Below are 18,176 nucleotides of genomic sequence, written 5' to 3'. Positions count from 1 at the left end.
CATGGCAAAAGAGACGGTGCAGATGTGCGTAAGTGATCGTCAGCTAAGCAAGGATTAATCTGGGTTATCCAGGTGGACCCGACATAATCACAAGGTTCCTTATTAGAGGGAGGCAGCAGGTCCAAGGAGGAGGTAGAAGATGTAACAACCAAAGCAAGAAGTGGGGTGATGTGAGGAAGCTTCTAGAAGCTAAGGGATGTCAGCGCCCTGCAGAAGCGAGAAAAGGAAAAGCGTTTTTTTGCTAGCGACTCCAGAAGGAACCAGTCCTGTCAACACCTGGACTTTAGTCTGATTTCTGCTCTCCGGACGGTAGGAGAATAAACGAGTGTTTCTGTGATAATCTGTCATAGCAGCTACAGGGACTACAAATGAACTGGGAAAGAAAAGAAAAGGGAGACCTTAATAAATAGTACTACTGGTTTTTGTGTTTTTTTAATATATATATTTTATTGATTTTTACAGAGAGGAAGGGAGAGGGATAGAGAATCAGAACCACCGATGAGAGAGAAACATCGATCAGCTGCCTCCTGCACACCTCCTACTGGGGATGTGCCTGCAACCAAGGTACGTGCCCTTGACTGGAATCGAACCCGGGACCCTTCAGTCCGCAGGCTGACGTTCTATCCACTGAGCCAAACCAGTTAGGCCAGTACTACTGGTTTTAAACTGAGCCCTCTATAATATTTTTTAGGAAGGGAAAAATCATTATTTTTTAAAATTGATTTTGGGAGAGAAAGAGAGAAAGAGAGAGAGAACATTGATTTGTTGTTCCACTTATTTATGCATTCATTGGTTGATTCTTTTTTAAAAATATATTTTATTGATTTTTTACAGAGAGGAAGGGAGAGGGATAGAGAGTTAGAAACATCAATGAGAGAGAAACATCGATCAGCTGCCTCCTGCACACACCCCACTGGGTATGTGCCCGCAACCAAGGTACATGCCCTTGACCGGAATTGAACCTGGGACCCTTGAGTCCGCAGGCCGACGCTCTATCCACTGAGCCAAACCGGTCAGGGCCATTGGTTGATTCTTGTATGTGCCCTGATTGGAGATTGAACCCACAACCTTGGTATATCGGGACGACACTCTAACCAACTGAGCTACCAGGCTAGGGCCAGAATTCTTTGTCAGTTAATTTTTGTTGCCTATTGTACTTCTTTAAATGTGTCTCCTTTCATTGACTGGGCTGCATGGAATGTCTGGCTTTATTTGGATCATAATTGTTAATTAGTTGTTACCTGTAACAACCTAAGAGCTGAAGCAACTTCAGAGAATGGAATACTAGGGGGCAGGCAGGTTCATGTCTTTGTAAAGACCGAGAGTCTAAAGCTGTGTTCACATCAAGGAAATTTCACCCTCTCTGTTATGTTAATGAAAACAGAGGCCAATTTCTAAAGTGTGTAAAATTTGCAAGGTGAAAACTCAGAAAGGTAGGACAGGGCAAAAGTGAATGATGGAGAGGGGGGTGTCTTTCTTTTCTTTTAAAAAATAACTTAAATATAGACTCTTGCAGACAGATTTTAAAATACAGGAAAACAAACAAACAAAGAAATCCACTTGTGAGAAATCCTCACTCCAAAAACAGATGACTGCTGTTGGTATAAATGACAACAGTGTATTTTCTATGCCTAAATATACATCTGCATTTTCACAAAAAAAGTGACCATTCTGCACAAACCATTTTGTGCACAAAATCGTCATGAACATCTTTCAATGTCAATAAATAAATTTCCTGCCCTGGCCCTGGCTCAGTTGGTTAGTGTTGTTGACATGCCAGGGTTTCAGGTTTGACTTCCGGTCAGGGGAAGCAACCGATGACACATAAATAAGTGGAACAAGAAATTGATGCCTCTCTCCCCCTTCCGCTCTCTCTCTGTGTCTCTAAGTCAATTGAAATAATTCCTTAAAAGTGTTTCCCAAGGTGGTTTCCGAAGGACACCCCAGGGTTAGAGGAAGTTAGGAAATGTGGCTGAGGACTGACTACTCGGATACTTTGATGTGACAGACACGATGCTCTTGGCTCTAGAAGGGCTATGCAACAGCCAACCATTCTTACCATGGAACCTCCCTCCCTCTTTGCATTTATTGAGAAGGGAACACAACATAAAACTAACCATGTTAACGTGAACAAGTCTGTGGTATTTAGTGCATTGGCCGTGCTGCACAACACCACCTCTCGTTCCAAACCACGCTCCTCGCTCCAAATAGGTGCCCCTGTGCTCACTAAGCCGCTGATTTTCCTTATCCTGAGGCCTGAGCTCCTGGCTCTCCTGTGTGTTTGTTGAATGACTAGACAAAGATACGGTTTAAGACTAAGAACAACTCCTTGGACTCTGACCTGTTGGGCTACAAGAACACAAAAGCCCAGGATATAAATCCACAACTGATGATAACCCGAGAGGGTCGCTCTCAGGCCCCAGAGAGAAGAAAGCATGTCCTGAGATGTGGTTTGCTGCCCCCATATCTCCACGGGACAATGTATTTATGGAAATGACTTAAGCCTGAGAAGAGGTGATTTTCCCCAAAGCATTCTGGCAGATCAGAAACCTTTGACAGAGGACTGTCTTTCATTCAACATGCTGGTCATCCTCAGCTCCTAACGACCAACAAATGGTTATCTTGTATCTTCCCAACACACACACACACACACACACACACACACACACACACACACACACACACAGAGAAAACTTGGGGAACAAACAAAACACAATGGTACCCCTCTGCCCTGGTGGGGGTGGGCAAAGCCCTCCTCTTTAGCAGGAAGTCAGGAGATTAAATTCCTCAGTCCACACTTCACAACCAGCGGTGTTAAATCTAACATTTCCATTTCAGGCTAAGAGCTAGAAAAAGTTCCACCAGGAGTTAAAAGTAGTTTCCTCCATGGCCTGGGCCTGGGGGTGGGAGGGCAGGGCAGTCTTGCTTTCCATGATTAGCCCTTCCCGGTTAATTAATTTTTAACCACCAGCAAGGAATTCTTTCATTTGAAATTGATTTTTTTTTTTTTTAAAGAAAGAGGTGCTTTTGAAGGCTAACAATGAGAATAAGTCCTCAGGCCTTATAAGCCACGTGGTCCCTGTGATGGGCCCAGCTGTGCTGCAGAGGGAAGACTCCCCGCCTGAGGTCTCTCCCGCATGGCCCGCAGGAGCGGGGGTGGGCCTGGTGTCTTCCAGGGAACAGCATGGCCGGAGCGGGCGAGCCAGGAGGACTTCCACTGTGCACCCTCTTATGCTTTCAGCATGTGACCGCTGCGACTATATCACCTGTTTAAAACATGAATGATTTGGGGAGGAGAAAAGGCCATAATGCAAGAATTTTCATTTACTTGCGGTGATTCATTTGTTCATGGTTATAAATGTATGGGAATGGAGAAAAGTTGCTGCAATGAGTTGTAAAAGAGAACTATTCGAAGCAAATGTGGCCAAATGTCAAACTTCAGTGAGTCTAGGTGACGCTCATTCATGCAATTAAATTTTTTCAAAACAAAAACTTGGGGGGGAAATGTTACAAATTTAAAATAAAATGATGTCCACCTGAGAGGCCTTAGGAAATCCCCGCATCTGGGCAACATCCTGGGACAATGAAATCAGAATCTCTGGGTGGGACCCACCCAGTAGCATTTAAAAAAAAAATTCCTCAGCCGAAACCAGGACTCTATGGGACTGTGAGGTGGTCATCTTAGCTTTAACTTTCTATAATCTTACAGTAGTTTTCTGTTTCTGCAACATAGCTCAAAGACACTTGGTATGATTACTAATCTAAAAAAAAAATCATTTTTAAAGTATTAAGAAAAAAATAATAAAATTATACCTTCAGAGTAGAGAAGTATAGAGTAGGGGTGGAGAACCTTTTTTCTGCCATGGGCCATTGGGATATATATAACATCATTCACAGGCCATGGAAGTTATCAACTTAAAAATTAGCCTGCAGTATTTGGTCAAACATTTAATTAACTCACCCCTCATGCCTTGGCAGGGCCAGGCCAAATGACTTCTTGGGCCTTATACGGCCCGCGGGCCGGACAGTCCCCACCCCAGCTTTACGGAAACAATACTAATGGGACCCTGTGCTTGTAGACTTTGACTTGACCTATTGCGTTTAATAAAGTTCTCTTCTCACACTGTTCCACCCTCAGAGACTTCAGAGAGAGAGGTAGGGTCAGTTCAACTAGACAGGGGAGAAGAGAAAGTTCTAGATGTTTCAGTATCTTGGGGAAGCTGGAATGTACTCAGTTTGGCTGGGGTAGCTGCAAATAGCAGAACACCCAACTCAGCAGGGCTTGAACAATAAGGTCATTGATTAACCATCTATCAAGGAGATTGGTATTAGGATGTCTCCAGGGGTGGCCATTTAGTTAGTTAATTTGGAAGCTGGGTTTTTTGTTTTGTTTTTTTCTTTTTCTTCTTCTTTCCACTCTGATTCTCAGCTTTCTCCTCAGGTTGCCTCCCATCCGACATGGCTGCAGAGTTCCAGGAGGTGGGGAGAGGGTGGTACCCAGAGGCAGCGGAAAGTCCCTGCCTTGTGTCTCTCTAGGGGTGAGGAAAACCTTCCCTGAAGCCCTCTCAGCAGACCTCCCTCCATATCTTGTTGGTCAAAGTCACCAATGACCTGGCAAGAGCAATGAGGCTCCCACGATGGGCTGCCACCCACAGAAGCGCTGTGTGCGCACACACACATGCACGCACATCTAAAATGAATATAAAAGACGTTTCATTCCAGTGTAGTTTGGTTTTGTAAGTAGTCACTGTTTCTCTTAGCACTTTTAACTTGTTAATTTATATAATAATCTTAAAAATTCTGTATAATAAGTTCCCAAGACCATTTGGGAAATTAGTATGCGATATAGATTGTCTTTCAAATCTGTGGACATTAAGATGAATTATACTATAAGGCAGCGGTTCTCAACCTGTGGGTCGTGACCCCTTTGGGGGTCAAATGACCCTTTCACAGGGGTCGCCTAAGACCATCGGAAAACACATATATAATTACATATTGTTTTGTGATTAATCACTATGCTTTAATTATGTTCAATTTGTAACAATGAAAACACATCCTGCATATCAGATATTTACATTACGATTCATAACAGTAGCAAAATTACAGTTATGAAGTAGCAATGAAAATAATGTTATGGTTGGGGGTCACCACAACATGAGGAACTGTATTAAAGGGTCGCGGCATCAGGAAGGTTGAGAACCACTGCTATAAGGGGTAATGGGATAATGTGGTGGCTGTCTAGAAAAAAATATGAAATTAGAGCTGTACTTCCAATCATACCCCAGAATAAATAAAAAATGAATCAGAAATTCAAATGTAAAAAATCAAAATTTTAAAAGGACTAGAAGAAATTTAGAGAATATTACAATAATCTTGGAGTGGGGGAGGTCTTTTTTACTAAGACAATAATTAAGAAACTCTAAAAATATACACTAGGCAAAAACTACCACAAGCAAAGTAAAAAGACAAGAATCTGGTGGGGGGGGGGCATAATTACAACTCATATAACAAAGTACAAATTTCCCTAATATGTAAAGAGTCTCTACAAATCAATAAGAAATAGGCCAAGAGTCCTACAGAAAAACTGGCAAAGAATATATAGATGATAGGTCACAGAAAAGGAAATACCAATGGCTTTTAAACACAAGAGAAGTATTAACCTTTGCTATAATGAGAGACATGCAAAATAAACTATACTAACATACTGTTTGTTTGTTTTTTTAAATATATTTTATTGATCCTTTACAGAGAGGAAGGGAGAGGGATAGAGAGTTAGGAACATCAATGAAAGAGAAACATCGATCAGCTGCCTCCTGCACACTCCCCACTGGGGATGTGCCCGCAACCAAGGTACATGCCCTTGACCGGAATCGAACCTGGGACCCTTCAGTCCGCAGGCCGATGCTCTATCCACTGAGCCAAACAGGTCAGGGCTAACATACTGTTTTTTATGTGTTTGTTTACCCATTAGATGACAAATGATTGAGGAGTCTGATAACATACTGCATGAGCAGGATTGCAGGGACACAGTCATTGTCATAACTATCAAATTTACAAACAGGTATGGCGTTTGAACCAGTAACTCTATTTCTAGGAATTTAATATACAGACATACTTATGCCTATGTAAATAAATATCTAATCCCTTTGTGAAAAGTGTTCATCATTGAGCATTAGTTGTAATAGCAAAGATTGGGAACAACGTAAGTGCCCATCAATAGGGGACTGGTTAAACACGTTTTGGTCATTTGTACAAGATGGTTTCTTTTTAAATAGAAATATAAAATCTAAATATAAGAAATATAAAATCTAAATATAAGACCACAACTTTTGTTGCCTCGTTCTGTTTGATATAAAGATTGGGAAAGCCAAATACTGTATTGGGCCTATGAACAAATGCTGCTCTTGTATGAGTAGAGCTTTTTTGTTTGTTTGTTTGTTTTTTTTTTTTTTTTGTTAATCCTCACCTGATTGATTTCAGAGAGGAAGGGAGAGAAAGAGAGAGAGACAGAAACATCAATGATGAGAGAGAATCATTGATTGGTTGTCCCCTGCCCGCCTCCTACTGGAGATCAAGCCCACAACCTGGGCATGTGCCCTTGACCAGAATCGAACCTGGGACCCTCCAGTCCACAGGCTGACGCTCTGTCCACTGAGCCAAACCAGCTAGGGCCAAGGATATTTTTTTTCATTGATTTTTAGAGAGAGTGGAAGGGAAGGCTGGAGGGGAGAAGGAGAGAGAAGGGGGGAAGAGAGAGAGAGAGAGACATTGGTGTGAGACACATTACTTGGTTGCCTCCCAAATGTGCCTTGACTGGGGTCAGGGATTGAACTTGCAACCCAAATACTTGTCTTTGACTGGTAATCAAATCCTAAACCCTTTGGTGCTCAGGCGAATGCTCTAACCATTGAGCACACCGGCCAGGGCTTAGTGGAACTCCTTATTGTGTTTTTGAGCTTAAATCCACATGGGCTTTTATTTTGTTGGGAATGTTTTATGTTGAAGGGACAGCGACCATTTCAACAAAGTCAATTCTTTGTACACTCTCTTCCATTTTGTCTTCCTATGACCTGATGAACGCAGCCAAACACAGCACAGTGGTGGTTCAAAGCCAGCGCGAGGGAGAAGGGCAACTCAGCAGGCTTGCTCACTCGCACAGACGCTATCTTTGCAAAGATGTGATATTAAATTCCATTTGTGCCTGTCAAATATTTACATCCAGCCATGGACACAAATTGATCTTTTTTTCCTCCCCACTCTCTATCCTCCGCCAGCCAACTCTGTATTAAGAAAGCAATGGACAAACTAATGTATGGAAAGCGAACCTTTTGTGTTCCCTATAATGACCAATTTTTCCTCTGGGCTCACCAAAGCTGTTCAAACAAGAGCTCCATTGTCCCTTTCAGAAGAGAATAATAGAAAACTTGAAATCTGGAGGTCACTTGACCTCTTAGGAAACAGGGAGCTAGATTATGCAGCTCAAAACCCCGCAGCCTGTTAACATGTGACATGTTATATACACTCATGTTTCCAGAGGAAAAGGCCAGGATGTGGGGGTTCTGCCTGCCATGTCAAAGAACCCAAAGATACACTTTATCCAAAACAAACATTACAGCCAAGTAATAATAACGATCATCATCGCAACAGTGAGCCAATGGCAGCTACCATTTACCGAGTGCTTAATATTTAACCCTCACCATAACCCTGTGAGATGGGCTTGACTATTGAGCCCATTCTACACACGAACAAACTGAGCCTCAGAGACAGAAACTGGTGTATCCGCAGAGTCTTAAAGCTGGTTTTCCAATGAGGATTGCTTTGGATGCCTTTTCCTTAAACAGTGTGCAATTCTGTCTCTCATCTCTCCCAGACTCTTTGTCTTTAAAATGTTTAAAAATTTACCATGTACTTAACTACCTAATGAATATTACTGGAAATTATAAACTTACTGAAAGTATTACAACAGTGAAACTATCAATTTTTTAAAAAAAGGAACACGTAGGAGCAAAGGTGATCTATGCATGGTTAATTGTGGCAAATATGGCCAACGACCCATTAATAGGAGACTGTCACAAATCGTGGACTGCTCATACTGGAGGATATGATGCAGCCATCAAAAAGAATGAAGAAGCATTATTAAGCTGATATGGGTGCCCTGTCATGTGCAAGTGATGAAAAAAAGCAAGGTACAAACTGGCGTCATAGTTTTTATCTTTTTTTAAGGCTTCACCCGAGGATATGTTTTTCATTGATTCTAGAGACAGAGGAAGGGAGAGGGAGAGACAGAGAAACATCGATGTTAAAGAGAAACATAGATGAGCTGCCTCCTGCACATGCCCTAGTGGAGGATCAAACCTGCAAATGGGGAATGTGCCTGCCTGAGAATAGAACCCGTGCACTACGCTCCAAAGAACTGAGCCACATGGGCCAGGGCAGGATCTATCATCTTTAAACTTTCATATGTGTTCATTTTCTTACGGATGCAAGAAATTGCTCAGGAAGGCTACACAGAAAGTGATAAACCATTTCGTTTCAGGGAGGGGAACTGAGCAGTTAGGGGGGCTATAGAGAAATAATTTTTTTTATTGTCTAGCCTTTTGCACTTTCTGACCTTGTAGCACAGGTATGTATAACCAATTCAGGTAAAAACTTCACCTTCCACATTCACAGAGTATCTTTCCACCAGCCCATTTTACAGATGGGAACACTGAGACCAAGTACAGCCAGTTGATGGCAGGGCTGGCACCGGCCTTCCCAGGCATCCTCACTCCCAGCCCATCTTCTCTGAGCTGCTCCCACTGTCTCAGGGACTCGGGGCAGAGAGTGTGGGGCTGAGCGCTGGGAGGAAATGCATCCTTCCTGGAGACCGGCCTACAGAGACAGGGAGAGTTCTGGTTATACCAGACTTCACAGGGTCAGGAGACTGCCCAGAAACTGAACAATCATGGACACTGAGCATCACCAAGTGCCACACGACTTCCCATATAACCGTGAACTCAGCCCCCTGATTCAAACGCCGTGGACACCTCCTCAGGTCTGCCACCACCAGCAATTCGATTAGGACCACGAAGTTCAATGGTCTCCAAGCCCTTCCTCTGCTTCCATTTCTACTCCCCCTTCCCAAGCCCCTTCCCCACCCTTTCAAACATCAGTCAGATCATGTCACTTGTCCTTATAACCCTCCAACCACCACTCCCGGCAGAGTCCTGGGATGGACAGGAGGCTCAGCCCCACTTGGTAGAGAAGCACTAGGAGGGGAGATGGGACTCGAAGGAGCAAAAGGTGGCAGAAGCCAACCCTCCCCCTGCAGAGGCACACGCTGAAGACGACTTGGTGGGGAGGCGACCATTCCCAGGGCTGCCCTAGGCCAGTGGTCGGCAAACTCATTAGTCAACAGAGCCAAATATCAACAGTACAATGACTGAAATTTCTCTTGAGAGCCAAGTTTTTAAAAAAATATATTTTATTGATTGTTTACAGAGAGGAAGGGAGAGAGATAGAGAGTCAGAAACATCGATGAGAGAGAAACATCGACCAGCCGCCTCCTGCACACCTCCCACTGGGGAGGTGCCCACAACCAAGGTACATGCCCTTGACTGGAATCGAACCTGGGACCCTTCAGTCTGCAGGCCGACGCTCTAGCCACTCAGCCAAACCGATTTTGGCATTGAGAGCCAAATTTTTTAAATGTAAACTATATAGGTAGGTACATTGTTATTAACTTAATTAGGCTACTCCTAAGCTGGCCTTTGCTAAAAATGTCCTCAATCTGATTGAGGTACGTTCGCTGAGGTCGACCCCTTCCAACTCTCCCATCCACACTCGTCTTGTATACTTGTTTCGTCTATCTCCTTTCGTTCATCCTCTCTGTATGTCCAAACCATCTCAACATACCTTTCTCAAGCCTCGACACTACATCTTCTTTCACTCCACAACGTTCCCTAAAATTAACTTAATAAACTTTACTTAAAGTTTTAAGTCAAATTCACACTGTACGTGCGCGCCCGCACGTGGTATTTTGTGGAAGAGCCACACTCAAGGGGCCAAAGAGCCGCATGTGGCTTGCGAGCCGCGGTTTGATGACCACTGCCCTGGGCCATGAGCTGAGGATGGAAACCACACAGGGGAAGGGGCCTGGGTCCCTGCGTCACCCCATCAGCAACACTTGGCTTCACTGGGACAAACTGGGTCACACAAAAGACGTGCCCTCTAAGACCTGCCAGGTGTGACTGGTCTCTCCTGAGTTCTCGCAGCTGAGGGCAGGTCTCAGTCCATCTGGGGAGGCCCTCGGTCCTCTGTTCCAGCCCGAACACTGACCGACACCAGGACAGAGGGGCGTCTTAGAGAGCTAGGGCGCCCCGGGACCTCTGGAGACAGGGTCAGCCCTCCCGGTGGCAGGAGGAGCTGGGAATCAGGAGAGCGAGCCTCACCCAGGGCAGGGCCTCACCCCTCTGCTCCGACACCCTCCCGTGCAGGCTGGGGGTGGCCTGGCCACTCTGACCCTGGAGGGGCAGCTCCCGCTGCCATGGGCCCTGTGCCCTTCCGGAAGGTGCCGCCCAGGGGCATGGCGCCCAGTGTGCCCGGGAAGGAGCAGGAGAGAGCGCTGGTTCCAGCCCCGCCTGCCTCCCTCCCCGCCCTCGTGAGGCCTGTCCGGGGGCCTGGCCTGGGCCTGTGACAGACACAGAGCCCTCTGCAGGTCCCGTGGGGTCCGCTGTGGCCCAGAGGACACTGGCCACCAGGGCACAGCTGTGCTGCCCGGGAGCAGGGAGGGCTGCTGCCTGCCCCCAGGGCCTCCCGCTGGGCCGGGGCAGCTGCCCCCCTCGTCCCCCCCCCCCCCACAGGGTCTGAGTTGTGAGATGGGCCCAGGTCTCCCTGGGGATCCTGCTCTGTGCTGGGGTGGTTTCCATAGTAAAGAGCCGGCGCCTCAGAAGAGGAGAGCTGGCAGGTGTTCTGACCCGCACGACATCCATGGAGAAGTCGGGAGAGGCTGGACGGACACACAAACCTGCGAGCGAGCCCGCGAGCCCCGTGGCCAGCTCTCCCCTCACCCGCCCTGTGCGTGGTGGCCCTGAATGCCACCTGCACCTGTGGGCACTGACCTGGAGGCCCCTGGAGAGAGGGCGGGGCAGGGAACTGACCTCCTTCCACCAGCAGCTGAGGCCGCCTTCAACAAGGGGCACGGCCATCGCAGAGACGTGAGGGTCCCACCGACCTGGGTGACGACGCAGAGCCCATGTTGAACCCCTGGGAACAGAGCCCAGCACCTCGAGGAAAGTCAGGATGGTGGTTTGAAGGGGCGCACTCATCTCCAGCAGAGTCAGGCCCTGCTCTCCCAGTGGTTGAGGGAGGGAAGAGATGAGAAAGAGCCGCTCACTTTCCCTGGCTTCCACGTTTGGCTCAGTGGATAGAGCGTCAGCCTGCAGACTGAAGGGTCCCGGGTTCGATTCTGGTCAAGGGCACATGCCCTTGTTGGGGACTTGATCCCCAGTGGGGGGCATGCAGGAGGCAGCCGGTCAATGATTTTCATCATTAATGTTTCTCTCTCTCTCTCTCTCTCTCTCTCTCTCCCTCCCGCTCTGAAATCAATAACAAATTTTTTTTTTAAAAAAAGTGTATGAAAGAGAAAAAGGAAAAGTATCCAGAAAACTGAGAGAAGAAAATGAACTGAGCGACACGCTCACAGGACAAAGAGCCCGCCAAGTGGACATTTGCTACGATGTTCCCTGCACAGCCACGAAGGTCCAAAGCACCAGGGGATCCCCTGGGGCACCAGGTCCCCCAGGAGGGAGGTCATGCTGGGAAGGCTCAGGGCTCAAGGGTCCATGCGGGTTTCATTCATCTCCCCCAGCTGCTGGGCGTGAGCACCCACCACCATGGCAAGGCCTGTGGCTGGGTCTCTTCCAGTCTTTACAGTCTAACTGCTGTTATTCAACTGACGCTCAAATGGCTCATATTTAACTTGAATAGAATTCTAATGCTTCGGAAGTAGTTTTTAAATATAGACTCACTTAATATAATTCTTACATTGCATTATTTTCATGTCATTGGACCCTTTAAATTTAAATAGTATAAGTATTGTATTTTGACTTCAATAAAAGGCCCACTTTTACCAAAACCATCACTGAAGTCTGATATGGGAAGAGACTTTAAAACAATAGAGATTACTTGTTGTATTCTATGCGTTCTGAATTTTTGTAAAAGCGACTCAATATTTAGTCTGATAAATTTTGTGTTATTAAGAAGTAGAACTCCTCCTCCCTAACACACACACACACACACACACACACACACACACACACACATCTGAACAGTAAAAACCACCTACTCTTTTCCCTTCCCTCTGTTGGCACCAATCATGTGGCTCTAATCGTGTGAGCTTCTCTTCAGGGCCTCTCTGGTGCCTGTTCCCACAGCTGGTGTTCCCCAAGATGTCCCCCCTGTTCTTCATTATTCAGTTTTAGCTCAACTGCACCCTCCTCCAGGAAGCCTTCCCTGACTATCTTGGCAAAAGTGCTACCCTTCCCCTGAGTCACTATCTATTGCAATTTCTTCGATGCACTTATTGCTGGCCAACATCATCTCCTTTACTATTTGTGTACGGATCTGTCATCTGTTCCTACATGTCACCTCCAACAAGACAGCAGCCTGCAGCTCCTGGGGGAGACCTTGTTGGTACCTGGAGCCCAACATGCAGCCCAAAAGGTAGGCGATAAGTGGGCAGTGACTGCATGGATGTGTGAATGTGACTCTGGAAGAACACTTGTCATTAGGCACGTCTTTCCCCCAGTTTAGAGATGAGAAAACCAGGCGCATTTGTCTAAGATCAGGTAGAAACACAGGGGTCCAGCTCCAGGCGCCCTGCTCTTGACCATCGCAACCTCAAGCTGAGATCAGAAAGGAAGAAGGTTCCCCGTTACTGTCTGGCTTTCACATTCCGCCCTTACCTCCCCCAAACTAGAATCAAGCTTTCATGCTCTGCCCACTGAGAAGTAAGCTGACGATGAGACAACCCTGGGTCACTGGAGTAAGGCTGAGAAGGCTCAATGTTACTCTCAAAGATGAGATGCGCCTTCACCATGGAGACAGTATGAGGTTCATGTGAGATCAGTGACATATGTGTGTAGGTATTACACTCCCTGTGCTATATACACGCATCTACACTAATAAAAGAGAAACATGCAAATTAACCATCACTCTGCCACTCCACTACACCCACCAGCCAATCAGGAGCGAGTATGCAAATTAACCCAAGTAAGATGGCAGCAGCCACAGAGCTGGAGTGAGCAGGAGGCTTGGGTTGCCCCTGGTGATGGAGGAAGCCAAGCTTCCTGCCTGTCCTGGCCATCCCTGGGCTCTGCTCAAGGCTACAAAGTTTCAATTATAGAAGATAAATAAATCCCAGATACCTGCTTCCAGCCCACTCTGGCCTCCGCTCAAGGAGGCGCTGAAGAAAAAGAAAAGAAAAGAAAAAAAAGAGAGGCTGGGTGATTGGGTCGCCGGTGGCCAGCCTGGAAATGGCCATCAGCCCCTCACCCAGGCTGGCCAGGCATGCCAGCGGGACCTCCCCACCCTGAAGGGGCTGTGGGCAGCCTGAAAATGTCCCTCAACCCTCACTCAGGCTGGCCGCACCCCCATGGGGTGAGGGTCCCTGCTGGAAGGCTTGGCCAGCCTGCAAACAGCCATCAGCCCCTCACCCAGTGGGACCCCTACCCTGATCTGGGACACCCTTCAGGGCAAACCAGCTGGCCCCCACCCGTGCACCAGGCCTCTATCTATACTGATAAAAGGGTAATATGCTAATTAGACTGGGAGACCTTCCAGACGTTCTTCTGGACAAAGCCATGGTGGCGGGGCTGAGTTAGAGGCCAAGAGGGGAGGGCCATTGTGGGTGATCAGGCCAGGATGGGACGGCAGTTGTGGGTGATCAGGCCGATGAGGGCTGGGGCCATTGGGGGTAAGCAGACCAGCAGGGGGGCCAGTTGGGGATGAGCAGGCCATCAGTGGGGGTTAGTTGGAGGTAGTCAGGACAGCAGGGGGTGGGAAATTTGGAGTGAGCAGGCCAGCAGGGGGGCAGTTGGGGGCGAGCAGGCCAGTGGGGAGGGAAGATGGGGGCGAGCAGGCCAGCGGGGGGTGGGGTGGGGCGGGGGTAGTTGGGGGCAAGCAGGCCAGTGGGGAGGGAAGGTGGGGGCGAGCAGCCTGGCAGGGGGGGCAGTTGGGGGCGAGCAGGCTGGCGGCAGGGGTCAGTTGGGGGCAAGCAGGCTGGCAGGCAGAGTGATTAGGGGCAATCAGGCAGGCAGGCAGGAAGGTGAGTGGTTAGGAGCCAGCAGTCCTGGATTGTGAGAGGGCTGTCCGACTGCCAGTTTAGGCCCGATCCCTGTAAACTGGCAGTAGGACAACCTTTGAGGGGTCCCATATTGGAGAGGGTGCAGGCCGGGCTGAGGGACCCCCTACCCCCACCCCCCCCACCCCATGCACAAATTTTGTGCACCGGGCCACCAGTATAATGTAATAAAATATAGTTTATGTGAATAATGCATTTAATAGCTATCCCTCCCCTTAGGAGAGTTACAGTTTCAAAGCCAACCATTCTGCAGCATAAGATAGAAATCTAATTTGTCTGTTTGGACAGGAAACATAGTTTCACCAAGTAAGCTTTCAGTAGAAAGCTGGCCACCATTATTATTACTCCTAGAAGACTAGCAAAGACAGGCATTGCATTAAACAACTGTATCCTTGTGTCAGAGTCACTACCAGGTACCAAGAGGTGGCCTCAATTTCTTTGGCGGAATGCTTAAATGTGATGAACTCAGCAAGCCTTCACCCCTGCCCATGGTGTTTTTCTATTGTTCCCATAGTACAGATGGGGAAACTGAGGCTGTGCGGTGATCAAACAACCTGCCCAAAGTTCAGGTAACCCACAAAGCCAGGCAGTCCGCCTCTGGAGCACACTCCCAACCAAGGTTCTCAAAGTGGAATCCTCCAATGAGCAGGGTCAACATCACATGGAATTGTTGGCAATGTGATTTCTGGGGTCCCACCCAGATCTACAACAACAGACACTGTGGAGGTGGGCTTCGGCCACTGGGCTTTCAAAGGCCTCCGCGTGATTAGCTGGACGCTCCAGTCTGAGAGTCACAGCTGAAGTCCTTCTAAAGGACACTGGTTACAGAACGCAGCATGTCTTATAGCTTAAGAGCCAACTATCTGCTCGGATGCTCAGCAGGCAAAACACAGCCCGTGCAGGGCGCTACCCCACCCTCCAGATGCCTGCGGTGTGAGGGGTCAGGATGCGAAGCAAGTGCGAGACCTTTTGGGGAATATGAACTGCCCCTCTCCGCTTGTTCCCGTCTCCTTCCAGGGCGAATGGGGCTCCTTTCAGGTGGGTTTGCTTTCCTGGAAAAGCAAGCTGCCATCCTCCTTCAGTCTGTTTGATGGGAAGGGAAGTCACTCGGCGGTTCTCACACAGGAACGCAGACATGTTACATGGCTTTCTCCTAACAGCCCTGAGAGGTCGGACTGCAGCACCGCATTTGTGCACAGGGACACCGAGGCTTAGCGAGGTCGGCGTGCAGGGAGGCGCACAGGGCTTAGCTGTGAACCCAGGACCGACAGGTTGAGAAGTCTGGTTCTTGCCATTGCCTCTCAATGTTGTCATTTGAGAAGCCCCCAACCAAAGCCATTAGTCACCCCTCATTAGGTCCCCACCGCAGCATTGGTCCTGCGATCATGGCCACTGGAACCCTGACCATGGCTGCTTTGAGTCCAAGCTCATTCTGAACATGCATATAAGCCACTGACCAGTAATTCTTGACTTAAGAAATTGTGTAAAACCCAAGGAGGCTTTTTGCTTGGTGGTTAATCATTATTTAGCTGTTTAAAAATAATTCTCTTTTTTTGAAAAATATACTTTTAAAATTGATTTCAGAGATAAGGGAGAGGTAGAGATAGAAACATCAATGATGAAAAAGAATCATTGATTGGATGCCTCCTGAATGCCCCCTACTGGGGATGGAGCCCACAACCCAGGCATGTGCCCTTGACCAGAACTGAACCTGGGACCCTTCAGTCCTCAGGCCAACGCTCTATCCACTGAGCCAAACCAGCTAGAGCAATAATTCTCTTTATACATAGTTACATGGAAAAAAACAACACCAAAACAGAACAGTTTGAATAATAGGCTACCATTTGTGGTGCAAAACCATTTTTTAATATTTCTTTGTATATATAAATTTATTATATCTGTGTATATTCACATGCATATTTCTTTGAATATACTTGAAATATATCTAGGAATATGGGTATAAAACAGATAACAGTGACTGCTCCTGGTGAGCCAATCTCAGTTCTGGGAGCAGGGTTTTAGAGGGAAGTTTTCTTTTTTTGGCGGGGGGAAATTTTATTTTTAAATATCTTCCAGTTTTGGACTTTTGAACTATATGGATATATATCCATGAAAAGTTAAATGTAAGGGATATAAAACAATTTTATACCCTTTCATGTATACTCTTTGAAAAAATGAACCAGTTAAATGTTTTAACTGCCTGAACACCAGTCTTTGAGACAACTGGTAATAATGATTTTATAATGAGAAAATAACACGCCCACAGGATGTAATTTAATTAGTACGAACAAATGTAAGTACCTAACCTCTCTCCTCCTTCTCCTCATCCATTCCATACCTTGGAGATGACTCTGATTAACAAGTCCATCCGTCTGTCTGTCCGCCCTTTAACCATCCATGAGAGGATCACGTAGCACACATGGGCTGACAGCTTGTCTTTCCAGAGCAAACAGCAGACACTTCTCCTGTAGGAACATGTCATTCAATGATGGTGCTTTATTATTTGCATGTCACACACTTTAATGGATATTTAGGCATTTCTAGTCAACCTACTATTACAAATAATGTCACAGTGTATCCTTATGTAGATGTTGATAGGAATTAGACTACATCACTTTTACAATAAAATTAATCTCTAACCTGGGCAAAGTTTCCTTACCTCAATGTTTATTTACCAAACAGGGGGGCAAGCAATATTTTTAAAACTCTAACCAGAAGCCCAGTGCACGCCACCCCCTGGTGGTCAGCGCATGTCATAGTGAGTGATCGGTCTCCTGGTTGAACTCCTGCAGGGACAATTTGCATATTAGGCTATATATAGACTAGAGGCCCAGTGCACGAATTCGTGCACCAGTGGGGTCCCTCGGCCTGGCTTCTGGGATCAGGCTGAAACCGACTCTCCGACATCCCCTGAGGGGTCCTGGATTGCGAGAGGGTGCAGGCCAGGCTGAAGGACCCCACCGGTGCACCATTGGGGCTGGGGAGGGATGTGGGAGGGATCCAGGGTGCGTCTGGCCCATCTCGCTCAGTCCTGATCAGCCAGACCCCAGCAGTAAGCTAACCTACTGGTTGGAGCTTCTGCCCCCTGGTGGTCAGTGCACATCATAGCGAGTGGTTGAGCAGCCTTAGCATATCATTAGAATATTATGCTTTGATTGGTTGAACGGTCAACCGGTCGACCAGACATTTAGCATATTAGGCTTTTATTATATAGGACTAGAGGTCTGGTGCACGGGTGGGGGCTGGCTGGCCTGCCCTGAAGGGGGCCCTGGATTGGGGTGGGGGGGGGGTCCCTGCTGGGGGGCAGGGCCAGCCAGGGAGAGGGGCTGTGGGCAGTTTGCAGGCCAGCCACACCCTGGCTTTGTCAGGAAGGACATCCGGAATGATGTCCGAAAGACGTCTCATCTATCCGGTCTAATTAGCATATTACCCTTTTATTAGTATAGATGATAGCCTCACAGACAGATGTTCAGCTGACTTTCATCAAGATGCATGTATAAAAATGACTAGAGCCAAGGCCATTTTCCAGTCAGCTGTGGAACTTGAAAACCCAAAAACAAAAGGGAACCTAAACATTCTCAGAATTGATTTACATATCTCAGTTTTCTGCAAAGTGAGAGACTGACTCTTGATGTATTTTAGACTTATGCATATAGATTATTTCCCAGGTGGGAAAATAACTTTTTTTTTGGACAACAGAGGAAATGAAAAACAGAGAGAGAGAGAGAGAGAGAGAGAGAGAGAGAGAGAGAGAGAGAGAGAGAGAGAAGAGAGAGAGAGAGAGAGCTGTTGAAAAAGAGCAGAGAATGGGAAAAAATATATATACCCATGATGA

At 47.1% G+C, this 18,176-nt stretch overlaps 1 protein-coding gene across 3 annotated transcripts in view; it reads right to left on the bottom strand.

The window, feature by feature from the left end:
* ZFP64 (ZFP64 zinc finger protein) overlaps positions 1-18,176 on the bottom strand; it is a 249,068-nt gene that overhangs the window by 39,622 nt on the left and 191,270 nt on the right. The window contains exon 10 of one of the 3 annotated variants that reach the window (XM_059705282.1): positions 16,680-16,806. The exons of the other annotated variants lie outside the window; for them this stretch is intronic. Within the exon in view, the coding sequence (XP_059561265.1) occupies positions 16,680-16,806 (127 nt within the window). The remainder of the gene's footprint in view (positions 1-16,679; positions 16,807-18,176) is intronic. 3 annotated transcript variants of the gene reach the window in all.

This window comes from Myotis daubentonii, chromosome 8 (assembly GCF_963259705.1).
Source record: "Myotis daubentonii chromosome 8, mMyoDau2.1, whole genome shotgun sequence".
Classification (NCBI taxonomy): domain Eukaryota; kingdom Metazoa; phylum Chordata; class Mammalia; order Chiroptera; family Vespertilionidae; genus Myotis; species Myotis daubentonii.
This window is presented reverse-complemented; position numbering and strand designations above follow the sequence as displayed.